Source organism: Salmo salar, chromosome 11, assembly GCF_965601325.2.
Source record: "Salmo salar chromosome 11, fSalSal1, whole genome shotgun sequence".
Taxonomy (NCBI): domain Eukaryota; kingdom Metazoa; phylum Chordata; class Actinopteri; order Salmoniformes; family Salmonidae; genus Salmo; species Salmo salar.
Genome location: NC_138301.1, coordinates 5819239 through 5838369, shown reverse-complemented (window position 1 = coordinate 5838369; position 19131 = coordinate 5819239). Strand labels below are relative to the sequence as shown.

The 19131-nt window shown below is 41.3% G+C and overlaps 1 protein-coding gene across 1 annotated transcript in view; it reads right to left on the bottom strand.

Moving 5' to 3' along the window:
- LOC106561900 (C-Jun-amino-terminal kinase-interacting protein 1) overlaps positions 1–18798 on the bottom strand; it is a 138107-nt gene extending 119309 nt beyond the window's left edge. Inside the window, exon 1 of the mRNA XM_082957616.1 lies at positions 18692–18798. Coding sequence (XP_082813742.1) covers positions 18692–18798 — 107 coding nt within the window. The remainder of the gene's footprint in view (positions 1–18691) is intronic.
- Between the last annotated feature and the right edge of the window lie 333 nt (positions 18799–19131).

Below are 19131 nucleotides of genomic sequence, written 5' to 3'. Positions count from 1 at the left end.
TTCTCAAAAGCATTGATCTCTTGAATTTAGCAGGCGCTATTGACGTATCTGACAATCTGGATGGTTATAGAATTTCTTTCACATGACCCATCAATTTAGACAGGTGTGTCTGGGTAAGCGCCATCTAATAATTATAAAATATTTTTATCTGGACCCTTTCTGTTTTTGATATTGCTACTATGCAAATATGCAAGTAACCATTTCTATGTACCATTTACACCTTCTGTATCCTGTATATGTGACAAATAAACTTAGATTTTAATTGATATAGTGTGTGTTTACCAGAGACTGTAATGTGAAGAACAACATGACCTGTACCAAAGTCAGATTAGGATATAGGCCAAGGACTAGATAAAGTGTATTTTTACCTGAAGTTTTTCCTTATCGTAAGCTACTACTTTTAGTCTTTAACTCTTTGGTTGTTTACTACACTACTCACTCTGTTTAGCACATGGGCTCACATGTGGATCCTTATAGAGATGGGTGTGAACGATGCTGAATGGATGTAGACAAAGAAGAGCTCTCCAGTAGATGTACCAAAACATTCAAGGTCCATTTTCTCAAAAGTGGGGTCACACGTTTGTATGATATACCATTGTGTAGCTCTGAGTCTGTACTTTTATCAAATGTAAAAAAAAAAAAGATTTCAAATTTTGCTACATTGGACCGAATCCAGGTGGTGGGTCACATATTTTCATAAATATTTCTTCATACAATTAATCCTTTACAATAGTTTATGAACTATTTATCAAGGGTTCTATGCAAATGTTGTTAATCAGTACAATAAAATAAGTCCCAAATGGAAGGGAAAACGATTGTTTTGTCATCTGTATCACCAATAAATCAGCCAAAACAAGCTCACTAACTAGATGCATGGACACTCTTATTGATTTCATGGGAATAAGCTGGGTAAATCTTGATTCGCCCAGTTTATCAATAGAGATTTACCATTCAAATAAATGATTACCATTATGTTGTTATGAAGTTGGATTGGTAAAAACAAAACAAATCAAATTGATTGTATGATTGTATAATTGATTCATTAATGCGTTCATGGCAGTCACTAAAATATGTTGAAGTAAAGAATGTCAAATGCAATGATATTAAATTTAAGAAAAAATGCCAAACGATTGATCAAAGCAGTAACTGAGTTTATCTGTCTGGATCAAGTGCCACTCTGTGACTTTGGTTAATATGCCTTCTTTTTTTTTTGCAGTGGTATCATTTTGGAATTGAGTATCGTGATGGTATTGAGAAACGTGATACTAAACCTGGTATCGTGACTTTTCCCACATTTTGTTACGTTACAGCCTTATTCTAAAATGGATTTAAAAAAATGATAATCCTCAGTAATCTACAAACAATACCCCACAATAATGAAGTGAATACAGGTTTTAAGAATGTTTGCAAATGTCTTAAAAATAAAAGAAAACATACCTTATTTACATAATTATTCAGACCCTTTGCTCTGAGACTCGAAATTGAGCTCAGCTGCATCCTGTTTCCATTGATCATCCTTGAGATGTTTATGCAACTTGATTGGAGTTGAACATGATTTAGTAAGGCTACCTGTCTATATAAGGTCCCACGATTGACAGTGCATTTCAGAGCAAAAACCATACCACCGGGTCGAAGGAATTGTCCGTAAAGCGCCAAGACAGGATCGTGTCATGGCACAGATCTGGGGAAGGGCACCAAACAATTTCGGCAGCATTGAAGGACTCCAAGAACACAGTTGCATCCATCATTCTTAAATTGAAGAAGTTTGGAACCACCAAGACTTCCTAGAGCTGGCCGCCCGGCCAAACTGAGCATTTGGGGGAGAAGGGCCTTGGTCAAGAACCTGATGGTCACTCTGACAGAGCTCTAGAGTTCCTCTGTGGAGATGGGAATACCTTCCAGAAGGACAACCATCTCTGCAGCACTCCACAATCAGGCCTTTATGGTAGAGTGGCCAGACAGAAGCCACTCCTCAGTAAAAGGCACATGAGAGCCCGCTTGGAGTTTGCCAAAGGGCACCTAAATGACCCTCAGACCATGTGAACCAAGATTCTCTGGTCTGATGAAACCAAGATTGAACTCTTTGGCCTGAATGCCAAGCGTCGCGTCTGGAGGAAACCTGGCACCATCCCTACCTTCCCTACGGTGAAGCATGGTAGTGGCAGCATCATGCTTTGGGGATGTTTTTCAGTGGCAGGGACTGGGAGACTAGTCAGGATTGAGGGAAAGATGAATGGAGCAAAGTACAGAGAGATCGTTGATGAAAACCTGCTCAGGACCTCAGGCTTGGGCGAAGGTTCACCTTCCAACAGGAGAATGAGCCTAAACACACAGCCAAGAAAACACAGGAGTGGCTTTGGGACAAGTCCTTGAGTGGCCCAGCAAGAGTTCGGACTTGAACCCGATCGAACATCTCTGGAGAGACCTGAAAATACTGTAACTGTACAGCGGTGCTCCCCATCCAACCTGACAGAGCTTGAGAGAATCTGCAGAGAAGAATGGGAGAAACTCCCCAAATACAGGTGTGCCAAGCTTGTAGCGTCATATCCAAGAAGACTAAAGGCTGGAATTGCTGCCAAAGGTGCTTTAATTAACAAAGTAGTGAGTGAAGGGTCTGAATACTTGTGATATGAACGTTTTTTATTTTTTTTTATACATTTGCAAACATTTCTAACAACCTGTTTTTGCTTTGTCATTGCAGGGTATTGTGTGTAGATTGATAAAGACATTTTTTTAATCCATTTTAGAATAAGACTGTAATGAAACAAAATGAGGAAAAAGTCAAGGGGTCTGAATACTTTCTGAATGCACATAGGTTCTAAACAATGTTCCAAAATCAAGTAACTTTCTGTCCTTGTCCATAATGTCATTTAGAAAATAAATTAGTTTTTCAATGAAATGTTGCCAAAAAAACATGTCCATCAATTTCAATATTTGTGTTGTACAAACTTCAAAAGGCACTCGCACATCTGAGCTGTCTTTGTTGCGGGTGCATGGTGACAATCAAATAACATGACAAAAAAGAAAAAGAGCAGCAAGAGCAGTGTGCGGGTTTTCTTATTTTTTTCTAATATTATTCAATTTTTTCTAAAATCAGGGTTTTCGGCAGCATAGAATTGGAATTGTAACCATGAATTTATTGCCTCTTGAAGGAATGGAGATATATTACTGAAAAGACTGTCATTTTAGTAGAGACATTTTTATGTTCAAGAAAAGGGAGTAGGTTTTGTGTAGAGATCAGAAAGGCACATTTAGTTAATTTAGCTGAAATCCAGTTTGGATTGGAATATTGTTTCTGTATCCAGAATGCTTTCAATATTGCATTCAGGGCCTTTAAATTAGTCAATCTTATCCCACCTACTTGAAATTAGTTATACCGATATATGTAAATGTTCATATGTTTATATTGTTTTAAAAAAGTATTATCTGGTAAGGAAGAGACATAAGAAGATAATTTAATTCAGAGAGAGCTAAAGACTTTATTAAATGTGACTTTTCCATGGATGAAAAGATGATTGGCTTTCCATGATTGCAATATTTTGTCAATCTTTATACATTTTGCTTCAAAATGTATTTTAACAAGGTCTTTCATATTTTCAATATATTTATTCCAATAACATTTACCGGCATGTCTGTCCATGGTAATACAAAGTTGGAGTGTTTTATTGATCCCAGTCTGAGTACTTTTCACTTGTCAGAATTTGGTTTGAGACTCGATAGTCTAAATCTTTGGTGAGGGCACTTATGATGGAAGCTCGAGGACGGAGAAGGTTGTGTTTGATATGGATCCCCATTAGCTGCTGCCAAAGCAGTTCCTGGGGTCCAGCAAAATTAAGGCAGTTAATACAAATTTTAAAACATTACAATACATTCACATATTTCAGAACACACTGTGTGCCCACAGGCCACTACTCCACCACTACCATATCTACAGTACTAAATCCAGTGCGTATGTTATTGTGTGTATATATGCCAATGTTTGTGTTGCTTCACAGTCCAGGCTGTTCCATAAGGTGTTTTTTATCTGTTTTTTAAATCTAATTTTACTGCTTGCATCAGTTACTTGATGTGGAATAGAGTTCCATGTAGTCATGGCTCTCTGTAGTACTGTGTGCCTCCCATAGTCTGTTCTGGACTTGGGGAATGTGAAGAGACCTCTTGTGGCATGTCTTGCGGGGTATGCATGGGTGTCCGAGATGTGTGCCAGTAGTTTAGACAGACAGTATGGTGCATTCAACAAGTCAATACATTTCATGAATAATAGTAGTGATGAAGTCAATATCTCCTCCACTTTCAGCCAGGAGAGATTGATATGCATATTATTAATATTAGTTCTCTGTGAACTGTACATCCAAGGGCCAGCCATGCTGCCCTGTTCTGAGCCAATTGCAATTTTCCTAAGTCCTTTTTTGTGGCTCCTGACCGCACAATTGAACAGTAGTCAAGCTGTGACAAAACTAGGGCCTGTAGGACCTGCCTTGTTGATAGTGTTGTTAACCTGTTTGGGATAGGGGGCAGTATTTTCACGGCCGGATAAAAAACGTACCCGATTTAATCTGGTTACTACTCCTGCCCAGAAACTAGAATATGCATATAATTAGATTTGGATAGAAAACACTCTAAAGTTTCTAAAACTGTTTGAATGGTGTCTGTGAGTATAACAGAACTCATATGGCAGGCCAAAACCTGAGAAGATTCCATACAGGAAGTGCCCTGTCTGACAATTTGTTCTCCTTCTAGGGCATCTCTATCAAAAATACAGCATCTCTGCTGTAACGTGACATTTTCTAAGGCTTCCATTGGCTCTCAGAAGGTGCCAGAAAGTGGAATGACTTCTCTGCAGTCTCTGGGCGAAAAACAGGAGGAGTTTTTGTGAGTGGTCAGGCACGGAACAATGACAATGGAGTGCGCGTGCACGAGACGACTCCATGTTTTTCTTTCAGTCTATGAATGAATATAACGTCGCCCGGTTGGAATATTATCGCTATTTTACGAGAAAAATAGCATAAAAATTGATTTTAAACAGCGTTTGACATGCTTCGAAGTACGGTAATGGAATATTTTGAAATTCTTTGTCACGAAATGCCTCCGCGCGTCACCCTTCGGATAGTGACCTCAACGTACGAACAAAACGGAGCTATTTCAATATAACTATGGATTATTTCGAAACAAAACAACATTTGTTGTTGAAGTAGAAGTCCTGGGAGTGCATTCTAACGAAGGACAGGAAAGGTAATCCAATTTTTCTTATAGTAATTCTGAGTTTACTGAGCACCAAACTTGGTGGGTGTCAAATTAGCTAGCCTGTGATGGCCGAGCTATCTACTCAGAATATTGCAAATGTGCTTTCGCCGAAAAGCTATTTTAAAATCTGACACCGCGATTGCATAAAGGAGTTCTGTATATAATAATTCTTAAAATAATTGTTATGTTTTTTGTAAACGTTAATCGTAAGTAATTTAGTAAATTCACCGGAGGTTTGCGGTGGGTATGCTAGTTCTGAACATCACATGCTAATGTAAAAAGCTGGTTTTTAAAAAAATTATAAACTTGATTGAACAAAACATGCATGTATTGTATAACATAATGCCTAGGAGTGTCATCTGATTAAGATAATGAAAGGTTCGTGCTGCATTTAGCTGTGGTTTTGGTTTTTGTGACATTATATGCTAGCTTGAAAAATGGGTGTCTGATTATTTCTGGCTGGGTACTCTGCTGACATAATCTAATGTTTTGCTTTCGTTGTAAAGCCTTTTTGAAATCGGACAGTGTGGTTAGATTAACGAGAGTCTTGTCTTTAAAATGGTGTAAAATAGTCATATGTTTGAGAAATTGAAGTAATAGCATTTCTAAGGTATTTGAAAATCGTGCCATGGGATTCCACTGGCTGTTGAGTAGGTGGGACGCAAGGTTAAAGTATACATTTATTGTTCAAGCACTCAGTTACAAATGACAGTGGGAATAGTGATGTCAACAAGAAAAACTGTCCTCTATAGCAGTGGGCAATAGCAGTGGGCTTTGTGATGAATGAGCCATCTGATTCAATGAATGAAGGCCTTTTTTCCCCCAACATTTAAATTAAGGCGCTTCAAAGCTTTTTACTGTCATTCTTTTCTCATTTATCTTTGTTTCATTCGTTCATTTCTTTTTATTTAGTTTAGTCACATGATTTCTTAATTTGCAGTACGTTTGCCAATCAGTTGGGCTGCCAGACTTAATTGCCATCCCTTTTGCCTCATCCTTCTCAACCATATCATTTTTCAATTCCTCATCAATCCAAGGGGATTCAACAGTTTTACAGTCATTTTTGTAAATGGGTGCGTGCTTATTAGTAACTGGAATAAGTAGTTTCATAAATGCATCAAGTGCAGCATCTGGTCGCTCCTCATTACACACCACAGACCAGCAAATATTATTTACATCATCAACATATGAATCACTACAAAAGTTATTGTATGACCTCTTATACAATATATTAGGCCCAGCATTTGGAACTTTGGTTTTCCTAGATATGGCTATTATATTGTGATCACTACAACCTATGGATTTGGATACTGCTTTAAAGCAAATTTCTAATGCTGCAGTAAAGATGTGATCAATACATGTTTATGATTTAATTCCTGTGCTCTTTGTAACTACCCTGGTAGGTTGACTGACAACCTGATCCAGGTTGCAGACACTGGTTACAGTTTGACATGTTTTCTTGAGTGGGCAGCTAGATGATAGCCAGTCAATATTTAAATCACCCAGAAAACATACTCTGTTGATATCACATACATTATCAAGCATTTCACACATATTATCCAGATACTGACTGTTAGCACTTAGTGGTCTATAGCAGCTTCCCACAAGAATGGGCTTTAGGTGAGGCAGATGAACCTGTAGCCATATTACTTCCACAACTTGGCACCCACATACCTCTATGCCCCCTCCTGCTCTCTCCGCATCTCTCTCTTCTGGTCTCCTTGTTTCCCTCCCTTCAGCTGCTCTGCACCCAGATACCGGAATGCACTCCCTCGACACATACAACATGCAGACACAGTCATCTCATTCAAAATGTTAACTTTCACTGCTATGCGGATGACACACAGCTGTACATTTCAATGAAACATGGTGAAGCCCCAAAATTGCCCTCGCTGGAAGTCTGTGTTTCAGACATAAGGAAGTGGATGGCTGCAAACGTTCTGCTTTTAAACTCGGACAAAACAGAGATCCTTGTTCTAGGTCCCAAGAAACAAAGAGATCTTCTGTTGAATCTGACAATTAATCTTGATGGTTGTACAGTCGTCTCAAATAAAACTGTGAAGGACCTCGGTATTACTCTGGACCCTGATCTCTCTTTTGATGAACATATCAAGATTGTTTCAAGGACAGCTTTTTTCTATCTGCGTAACATTGCAAACATCAGAAATCTTCTGTCCAAAATTGATGCAGAAAAATTCATCCATGCTTTTGTTACTTCTAGGTTAGACTACTGCAATGCTCTACTTTCCGGCTACCTGGATAAAGCACTAAATAAACTCCAGTTAGTGCTAAATACAGCTGCTAGAATCCTGACTAGAACCAAAAAATGTGATCATATTACTCCAGTGCTAGCTTCCCTACACTGGCTTCCTGTTAAGGCAAGGGCTGATTTCAAGGTTTTACTGCTAACCTACAAAGCATTTCATGGGCTTGCTCCTACCTATCTTTCCGATTTGGTCCTGCCATACGTATGCTACGGTCACAAGACGCAGGCCTCCTAATTGTCCCTAGAATTTCTAAGCAAACAGCTGGAGGCAGGGCTTTCTCCTATAGAGCTCCATTTTTATGGAATGGTCTGCCTACCCATGTGAGAGACGCAGACTCAGTCTCAACCTTTAAGTCTTTATTGAAGACTCATCTCTTCAGTAGGTCCTATGATTGAGTGTAGTCTGGCCCAGGAGTGTGAAGGTGAACGGAAAGGCACTGGAGCAACGAACCGCCCTTGCTGTCACTGCCTAGCCGGTTCCCCTCTCTCCACTGGGATTCTCTGCCTCTAACCCTATTACAGGGGCCGAGTCACTGGCTTACTGGTGCTAATCCATGCCGTCCCTAGGAGGGGTGCGTCACTTGAGTGGGTTGAGTCACTGACGTGGTCTTCCTGTCTGGGATGGCGCCCCCCCCCTGGGTTTTGTCGTGGCGGAGATCTTTGTGGGCTATACTCGGCCTTGTCTCAGGATGGTAAATTGGTGGTTGAAGATATCACACTAGTGGTGTGTGGGCTGTGCTTTGGCAAAGTGGGTGGTGTTATATCCTGCCTGTTTGGCCCTGTCCGGGAGTATAATTGGATGGGGCCACAGTGTCTCTTGACTCCTCCTGTCTCAGCCTCTAGTATTTATGCTGCAGTAGTTTATGTGTCGGGGGGCTAGGGTCAGTCTGTTATATCTGGAGTATTTCTCTTGTCTTATCTGGTGTCCTGTGTGAATTTAAGTATGCTCCCTCTAATTCTTTCTTTCTTTCTTTCTTTCTTTCTTTCTTTCTTTCTTTCTTTCTTTCTTTCTTTCTTTCTTTCTTTCTTTCTTTCTTTCTTTCTTTCTTTCTTTCTTTCTTTCTCTCTCTCGGTGGACCTGAGCCCTAGGACCATGCCTCAGGACTACCTGGCATGATGACTCCATGTTGTCCCCAGTCCATCTGGCTGTGCTGCTGCTCCAGTTTCAACTGTTCTGCCTGCGGCTATGGAACCCTGACCTGTTCATTATGATTATTATTATTTGACCATGCTGGTCATTTATGAAGATTTGAACATCTTGGCCATGTTCTGTTATAATCTCCACCCAGCACAGCCAGAAGAGGACTGGCCACCCCTCATAGCCTGGTTCCTCTCTAGGTTTCTTCATAGGTTTTGGCCTTTTTATGGAGTTTTCCCTAGCCACCGTGCTTCTACACCTGCATTGCTTACTGTTTTGGGTTTTAGGCTGGGTTTCTGTACAGCACTTTGATATATAAATACATTTGATTTGACTTGAAAATCCTAAAAAAACACCTCTTCAAGGATGCCTATACTGTAACATTGATAGGTTTAGGCTACTACATGATACTTACATTTTCCCTTCACCCATCATGAGGTTGCTGCAACCTCGCCTATGAATGAAAGTCTACAACGTAGGTGCACAGGTTGAGAGAAACATTTGAGTAATCAAGGTGACAGGCAGTGACACACTCAATACCCCTTTGCACACTTTTGCCTGCATCTAGCTGATCTAGGGTGTAATCATGAGGTCAGCAGTCGCTCAACCGACCCATTGCCCAGCCACTCAACCCACTGTTGCACCACAAGACATTTGCTTCCGTTTAAGAAAAGTTTTTCAACAGAATCGGCAGAATGAACACATCCCTGTTCACACACAAACACAGCTCACTTTCATAGCAGTCACATACAAACAGCATTACCACCGTGCTAGTTGTATAATTCCTTCTCGCATCTATGGGCTCTCCTCTTCTCTCCTTTTCCCTTCGCTTGTAGACTTCAGTGCAATAACACATCAGCTGTCTATGACCAGGCGAAAAAAACATTCCAAGCCAAACCTTCAGATCATAACCTCTACATACAGCCTACATCGGTGTCACCATATTAGCTAACATCATAGTCAACATTGCTACTAGAACTAACATGTTAGTAAAGCCGCTACAATCATGCAGTACAGTGTACAGTCAAGCAAAACATTTATAAAACCAAAAGCTTACCTTGACTTGGAAGCATTCCAGTGTTGGATAGCCATAGCCAGCTAGCTAATATAGCATCCCTCTGTTTGAGCCTGGTGTTTGAGTAGGCTAAACTAGCTATCTGCATTCACTAGCTAAGTAAGTGAAAGTGAAAATAATACAACGAAATATAGCTTGCTTTCTCTCCTGCTGCTTAATTTTTCAAGGAATTAATTTGTTCAAAACTGCAACTATTGTCTTTCTCTCTCTTTGAGTCAACTACTCACCACATTTTATACATTGCAGTGCTAGCTATATGTAACTCATGCTTTCAGTACTAGATCCATTCTCGGATCCTTTGATTGGGTGGACAGCTTGTCAGTTCATGCTGCAAGAGCTCTGATAGGTTGGACGACGCCCTCCGGAAGTTGTTAAAATGACTGTGTATGTCCTTGGAAGGGGGTGAGAACCATGAGCCTCCTATGTTTTGTATTGAAGTCAATGTAGCCAGAGGAGGACGTAAACTAGCTGTCTTTCCAGCTACACAATGGTGCTATTGTACAGAGTGCTGTTGAGGCTATTGTAGACTTTCATTGCAAAACAGTGTGTTTTAATAAATTATTTGGTGATGTGAATGTATTTACTATAGTTTTATCTAAAAAGCATAGCTTTTGTAATGTTTCACTATATACATTTGTATGAAATTCACTGAGGTGGATGGTCTTGCTGTTACTCCTCTGAGGAGCCTCCACTGATGTACATATAACTAGGAATAAAAACTGGGTCAATGCAGATAACCAAATAGCTACCTAGACTAACTGTTTAACTAAATATTTAGCAGTCTTATGGCTTGGGAGTAGAAGCTGTTCAGGATCCTTTGGGTCCCAGACTTGGCGCTGCGGTACTGCTTGCTGTGCGGTAGGTGAAAGAACAGTCTATGACTTAAATGTCTGGAGTCTTTGAAGGCCATCCTCTGACACCACCTGGTATAGAGGTCCTAGATGGCTGGGTCCCAGTCCCAGTTATGTACTGAGCCGTGCGCAGTACCCTCTGCCGAGCAGTTGCCATACCAAGCGGTGATGCAGCCAGTCAAAATGCTCTCAATGGTGCAGCTGGAACCCAAGCCAGTAGCACACAGTTGCTGTTCCTGATGACTTGTTAACTCCTTCCCTGTGTGTGTGTGTGTGTGTGTGTGTGTGTGTGTGTGTGTGTGTGTGTGTGTGTGTGTGTGTGTGTGTGTGTGTGTGTGTGTGTGTGTGTGTGTGTGTGTGTGTGTGTGTGTGTGTGTGTGTGTGTGTGTGTGTGTGAGAGAGAGAGAGAGAGAGAGAGTGAATGTTTTGTTTCTGCAATTCAATGTGCCATCATTATGCAGTTTTACATATTCAAAAACTTGGTCAAGTTGTCAGGTTTACTTTTAATTTTCTACTTCAAACCATTTTCTTCATAACAATTATCAGATTATCTTGAACCATCATCCTAACATGGCCTATGCATTGTTACACAATTGAACCCTCACATTATTATTATTGTCAAGTTAATCATTTTTACTGATAAAAGTCTTTACAGTATGAGTAGAATAACTTTGCCTGTAACAAAAACATCCTGCTCCTCTCTACCTAAATTTCCCTCACGGTCCCGATAGTTTGCCTGCATAGCCTACCTAAATTATCCCTCACCCATCATCTTCCTACCATTCCCAAACAATCAAGGAACTTGAAAATGCGCATCTGGACATGTTTCTGAAGACTTTTTATTGTTGTCAGCAACACGAATGTCTGAATTTAATTTGCAGGGGGGGGGGGGGGTTATATGCTGTGTAATAATAGAACTAGAACAATACGATTCCAAGTCATTCGGATTACCACAAATATATAAACATCCTCAAATAGAAGCAGCTGTGTCTGTGTGTGTGGTGAGGACTTTTACGTGGTCTTTCTTGACGATTTAGTGACCAAGAGTTTTTTACATGGTCCGTCATTTCTCCGGATTTAGCGACCAATAGTTTTTACATGGTCCTTCGAGATGATGGATTCTGATATGCTATATTTGAGATGTTGAAGTACCCATAAAAGGAGTTGTTTCCACGCCGTAGGATACAGAAGAGTTATCCTGCATCCCTAAGACATATGAGATGCCTGTCACCACCCACCTCTGAGCCAACCACCACACAAAGCCATCATGCACCTGAGGAAGATGAGTTGCGAGGCCCTACACACACCTCTCATCTAAGAGACTACCACCCCTGCTCCAAACCTCCTCAGTTGGGAGCTTATGAGGGAATACGAGTACCTGCATCACATGCAGCAAGAGATCTGCCCTGCTTATATCTCAGTCCCCTGACTTAGTTGTTAGACAGTGGTCTATCCCACCAGGTTTATAGCCTACTGCTTTACTAGGCCCCACATTCGTTGTACTAGGCTCGCAGTCTCCAGACATAGTTAGCCCACAGCTCTGAGGACGTTTTATTGTCGTCAGTAACACGAATGTCAATGTTGTGCGTGCATCAAAATTTAAGTTGCAGGGGAGTTTTATTCATTTTTTACATGCTGTGTAATAATAATAACCTGTGTGTGTGTGTGTGTGTGTGTGTGTGTGTGTGTGTGTGTGTGTGTGTGTGTGTGTGTGTGTGTGTGTGTGTGTGTGTGTGTGTGTGTGTGTGTGTGTGTGTGTGTGTGTGTGTGTGTGAGTGGGTGGGTGGGTGAGGGCATTCACACCATCCAAGGGTGAAGGCATACCAGCCAAACGTTTTTACGTGGTACTTTAATACAGAGACGGATTGAACTGACAGTAATCATGGAATGTATTGACTAGGAAACAACATATTAATAAATGTAGCTAAGGAAGCGCAACAAATTACTCGGCTAGCTAGCAAGCACGCCTAAATGGAGCAAAAAACAGATAGCTGAATTTCAACAACAAAAAATTACAGACAATGTTACAATTTCTTACCTCCACACCGAACAGGAAAGAGTGATTTGTCCTGCCAAAGCATCAATTGCCATGTTTGTCCTGAAAGAAAACAGGTTGAAAAAGATGATTTCAAATCAAATCAAAATAAAATAAAATGTTATTTGTCACGTGCGCCTTACTTTGAAATGCTTACTTACAAGCCCTTATTAACCAACCATGCAGTTCAAGAAATGGAGTTAAGAAAATATTTACTAAATAAACTAAAGTGAAAAAAGTAACACAACAAAATGACATAACAATGTGCAGGGGTATAGGTTAGTCGAGGTCATTTGTAAAGTGACTATGCATAGATAATAAACAGCGAATAGCAGCATTGTAAAAACAAAGGGGGGTCAACATAAAGCAGTCTTATGGCTTGGAGGTAGAAGCCGTTAAGAAGCCTTTTGGTCCTAGACTTGGCGCTCTGGTACCGCTTGCCATGCAGTAGCAGAGAGAGCAGTCTATGACTTGGGTAACTGGACTCTTTGAGAATTTTTGGGGCCTTCCTCTGACACCACCTAATATATACTGCTCAAAAAAATAAAGGGAACACTAAAATAACACATCCTAGATCTGAATGAATGAAATAATCTTATTAAATACTTTTTTCTTTACATAGTTGAATGTGCTGACAACAAAATCACACAAAAATAATCAATGGAAATCCAATTTATCAACCCATGGAGGTCTGGATTTGGAGTCACACTCAAAATTAAAGTGGAAAACCACACTACAGACTGATCCAACTTTGATGTAATGTCCTTAAAACAAGTCAAAATGAGGCTCAGTAGTGTGTGTGGCCTCCACGTGCCTGTATGACCTCCCTACAACGCCTGGGCATGCTCCTGATGAGGTGGCGGATGGTCTCCTGAGGGATCTCCTCCCAGACCTGGACTAAAGCATCCGCCAACTCCTGGACAGTCTGTGGTGCAACGTGGCGTTGGTGGATGGAGTGAGACATGATGTCCCAGATGTGCTCCATTGGATTCAGGTCTGGGGAACGGGCGGGCCAGTCCATAGCATCAATGCCTTCCTCTTGCAGGAACTGCTGACACACTCCAGCCACATGAGGTCTAGCATTGTCTTGCATTAGGAGGAACCCAGGGCCAACCGCACCAGCATATGGTCTCACAAGGGGTCTGAGGATCTCATCTCGGTACCTAATGGCAGTCAGGCTACCTCTGGCGAGCACATGGAGGGCTGTGCCACCCCACACCATGACTGACCCACCGCCAAACCGGTCATGCTGAAGGATGTTGCAGGCAGCAGAACGTTCTCCAAGGCGTCTCCAGACTCTGTCACATCTGTCACGTGCTCAGTGTGAACCTGCTTTCATCTGTGAAGAGCACAGGGTGCCAGTGGCGAATTTGCCAATCTTGGTGTTCTCTGGCAAATGCCAAACGTCCTGCACGGTGTTGGGCTGTAAGCACAACCCCCACATGTGGACGTCGGGCCCTCATACCACCCTCATGGAGTCTGTTTCTGACCATTTGAGCAGACACATGCACATTTGTGGCCTGCTGGAGGTAATTTTGCAGGGCTCTGGCAGTGCTCCTCCTGCTCCTCCTTGCACAAAGGCCGAGGTAGCGGTCCTGCTGCTGCGTTGTTGCCCTCCTACGGCCTCCTCCAAGTCTCCTGATGTACTGGCCTGTCTCCTGGTAGCACCTCCATGCTCTGGACACTACACTGACAGACACAGCAAACCTTCTTGCCACAGCTCGCATTGATGTGCCATCCTGGATGAGCTGCACTATCTGAGCCACTTGTGTGGGTTGTAGACTCCGTCTCATGCTACCACTAGAGTGAAAGCACCGCCAGCATTCAAAAGTGACCAAAACATCAGCCAGGAAGCATAGGAACTGAGAAGTGGTCTGTGGTCCCCACCTGCAGAACCACTCCTTTATTGGGGGTGTCTTGCTAATTGCTTATAATTTCCACCTGTTGTCTATTCCATTTGCACAACAGCAAGTGAAATTTATTGTCAATCAGTGTTGCTTCCTAAGTGGACAGTTTGATTTGATGTTTTTCACCATTATCTTTCAAATGGTGAAAAATAGTTGATTGTTTGAGAAATTGAAATTATTAGATTCTTGCAGTTTTGAATTTCCCGCCATGGTCTCTTGACAATAAATCCCTATACCGGGGTTAGATCCCCAACAGGTTAAGTGTTCCCTTTATTTTTTTGAGCAGTGTATATTGGACCATCCTCTGACACCGCCAAGTATATATTGGACCTTCCTCTGACACCGCCTAGTATATGTCAGGAAGCTTGGCCCCAGTGTTGTACTGGGCCATATGCACTACCCTCTGCAGCGCCTTATGGTCAGATGCCAAGAGGTTGCCATACCAGGCGGTGACGCAACCGGTCAGGATGCATCACCGCTGCACAGCTGTAGAACATTTTGAGGATTTGGAGAGATTGTTGTCCTGAGACAATGATGAGACAGCCTATTTGCAACATTTCTCATTAGAGTGCTAGCCAGATCACCAATTCAAGATTTTAAAACTGAGCAATTCTTCCCAATTGACACATTCCTGAATTAACTAGTAAGTTCAACTTTGGTTGTTTATCTAAACAACGGACGAGATCGCATTCTAGCTATTGGTAGTGTCCAACTTAGCTAGTTAGCTAGCTTGGCTAGTGGGCCGATGTCGAAAGCACACACTCGGCATTGCATGCCCCAATAGTTAAATTTAAATCTACTGAACGTTTTAAAATAATATGTTTAATAAATAAAAGTTAACACTCACATTTCATGAAGTTGTTCTTTCTTCTTCTAGCTAGAAGGTGTTCTCCCAAAAAGGACACAGCCATGATGTCATCACTCTGCGCGTCAAATGACACAAATATTACCCCAATGAATGGAGATAATACATCGACAGGAAGGATTCTTTTTTGTATTCTGTAAGCACCTAAACAGATCCACAATCACTTTTTGAATGCGCAAATACACATTCCACAGTTGTAAATGTTAGGGATTTCTGAAAAGTTGCTCACAAATCATTCTACATTTGTTCAAATTGTAGATTTATTTGTGAGCTTTTTTGAGTGCTCATTGTCCTCACCAGGATCTTGACCTGACTGCAGTTTGGCGTTGTAACAGACTTCAGTTGGAAAATGCTCACCTTCGACGGCCGCTGGCATGTTGGAGAAGTGTGCTCTTCATGGATGAATCCCAGTTTCCACTGATGGCAGACAGTGTGTATGGTGTTGTGTGGGCGAGTGGTTTGCTGATGTCAAAAGCATCCCAGAGTCACCTCTTCACTGATGACGTTGAGACTGGTGTTTTGCAGGTACTATTTAATGAAGCTGCCAGTTGAGGACTTGTGAGGCATCTGTTTCTCAACCTAAACACTCTAATGTACTTGTCCTCTTGCTCAGTTGTGCACCGGGGCCTCCCACTCGTCTTTCTATTCTGGTTAGAGCCAGTTTGCGCTGTTCTGTGAACACAGCTTTGTACAAGATCTTCAGTTTCTTGTCAATTTCTCACATGGAATAGACTTTATTTCTCAGAACAAGAATAGACTGACGAGTTTCAGAAGAAAGGTCTTTCTTTCTGGCCATTTTGAGCCTGTAATCGAACCCACAAATGCTGATGCTCCAGATACTCAACTAGTCTAAAGAAGGCCAGTTTTATTGCTTCTTTAACCTCTATGGGCTAGGTGGGACGCTTGCTACTCAACAGCCAGTTGAATCCTGTGGCGCGTTATTCAAATCCTTAGATATGCTATTACTTCAATTTTTCAAAAATATGACTATTTTACACCATTTTAAAGATAAGACTCTCGTTAATCTAACCACACTGTCCGATTTCAAAAAGGCTTTACAATGAAAGCAAAACATTAGATTATGTCAGCAGAGTACCCAGCCAGAAATAATCAGACACCCATTTTTCAAGCTAGCATATAATGTCACATAAACCCAAACCACAGCTAAATGTAGCACTAACCTTTGATGATCTTCATCAGATGACAACCCTAGGACATTATGTTATACAATACATGAATGTTTTGTTCAATCAAGTTCATATTTATATCAAAAACCAGCTTTTTACATTAGCATGTGACTAGCATGTCACTAGCATTCCCACCGAACACTGCCGGTGAATTTACTAAATTACTCACGATAAACGTTCACAAAAAGCATAACAATTATTTTAAGAATTATAGATACAGAACTCCTCTATGCACTCGATATGTCCGATTTTAAAATAGCTTTTCGGTGAAAGCACATTTTGCAATATACTCAGTAGATAGCCCGGCATCACAGGGCTAGCTATTTAGACACCCAGCAGGTTTAGCACTCATCAAAGTCAGATTTACTATAAGAAAAATGTTATTACCTTTGTTGTCTTCGTCAGAATGCACTCCCAGGACTTCTACTTCAATAACAAATGTTGGTTTGGTCGAAAATAATCCATCGTTATATCCAAACAGCGGCGTTTTGTTCATGCGTTCTAGACACTATCCTAAAGGCTAAATAAGGGTGACGAGCATGGCGCAATTCGTGACAAAAGAATTCTAAATATTCCATTACCGTACTTCGAAGCATGTCAACCGCTGTTTAAAATCAATTTTTATGCCATTTTTCTCATAAAAAAGCGATAATATTCCGACCGGGAATCTGCGTTTAGATAAACAGACAAAGGAAAAGAAAGCATTCGGTCGAAGCGGGCACGAGCCTAAGCCCATAGTACTCTGAGTGGCCACTTGCCAAAAGCGATAAAGTGTTTCAGCCAGAGCCTGCCTCGATATCGTTCAACTTTTTCCCGGGCTCTGAGACCCTATGGAAGACGTAGGAAGTGTCAGGTTATTGCACAGATCCTGAGTCTTCAATAAAAAGAGCCAAGATGAAACACTACTTTTCAGACAGGCCACTTCCTGCTTGAAATCTTCTCAGGTTTTGGCCTGCCATAGGAGTTCTGTTATACTCACAGACACCATTCAAACAATTTTAGAAACTTTAGGGTATTTTCTATCCAAAGCCAATAATTATATGCATATTCTAGTTACTGGGCAGGAGTAGTAACCAGATTAAATCGGGTACGTTTTTTTATCCAGCCGTGTCAATACTGCCCCCTAACCCTAACAGGTTAATCAGGACAACAGTTTTCAGCTGTGCTAACATAATTGCAAAAGGGTTTTCTAATGATAAATTAGCCTTTTAAAATGATAAACTTGGATTAGCTAACACAACGTGACATTGGAACACAGGAGTGATGTTTGCTGATAATGGGCCTCTGTACGCCTATGTAGATATTCCATAAACAATCTGCCGTTTCCAGCTACAATAGTCATTTACAACATTAACAATGTCGACACTGTATTTCTTATCAATTTGATGTTATTTTAATGGACAAATGTTTTTTCTAAGTGACCCCAAACTTTTGAACGATAGTTGTATGTAGCCTCGGAAACAAGGTTCATGAAATAGATAACTTGCTAGTAACAGATGACATTCAAATTCTGACTCACTTAGATAACACCTTTGATGATACAGTGGTAACAATACAAGGTTATAGCATCTACAGAAAATACAGAAATGCCCATGGGGGGCGGTGTTGCGGTCTTTATTCAGAAGCACATTCCTGTAAAGCTTACAGAGGATTGCATGTGAAATATTGTTGGCTACAGGTTCATCTGCCTCACCTAAAGTCCATGATTGTGGGGTGCTGCTATAGACAACCAAGTGATAACAGTCAGTATCTGGATAATATGTATGAAATGCTTGATAATGTATGTGTTGCCACTCAAGAAAAAGCTTCAAATAGCAACCATTGCCTGCAACCTAGTTCAAGTTAGCAGTCAACATACCAGGGTATTTACAAACAGCACATGAATGAAATCATCCCCATGTATTAATCACATATTTACTAATGCTGCAGAAATCTGCTTTAAAGCAGTATCCAAATCCAATTGGATGTAGTGATCACAATACAGTAGCCATATCTAGAAAAACATTGGCTTCAGAAACTGTCAGACACCACTCCATTCATACCGCTAGCTTCTGTTTACCCTGGACCAGAGCTATAATATGTAACTAGCTCTGATCCAGGGTGTTAGTGAGATGCGCACATACCTGTCTGTGCACGAGCTCTTGTCCAGGGCATTGCTCTGGTCCAGGGTGTTGCTCTGGTCCAGGGTGTAGCTCAGATTCAGGGCGGAGTGCACTGCGCATATACCCATCTGCACACTAGCTCTGGTCCAGAGCATAGCTAATAGCTAGATAGCTCTCGTATGCACTAACTAGCTCTGGTCCAGGGTGTAGCTAGTAGCTAGCTATGGTCCACACTAGTTCTGGCCTAGCTCTGGCACTTACTCTGGTAATCGCATAGATAGCTAGCTCTAGTCCGCACTAGTTTTGGTCAAGGGCATAGCTCGTCGCTAACTAGCTCTGATCCACGGCGTAACTAGAAGGAGTAGCTTGTAGCTTAGCTATTTCTATCTAATTTCACCACCTGTGCTGTTAAATACATACACACACAGACACGTCTGCATAGAAATGCATGTACGCAAACT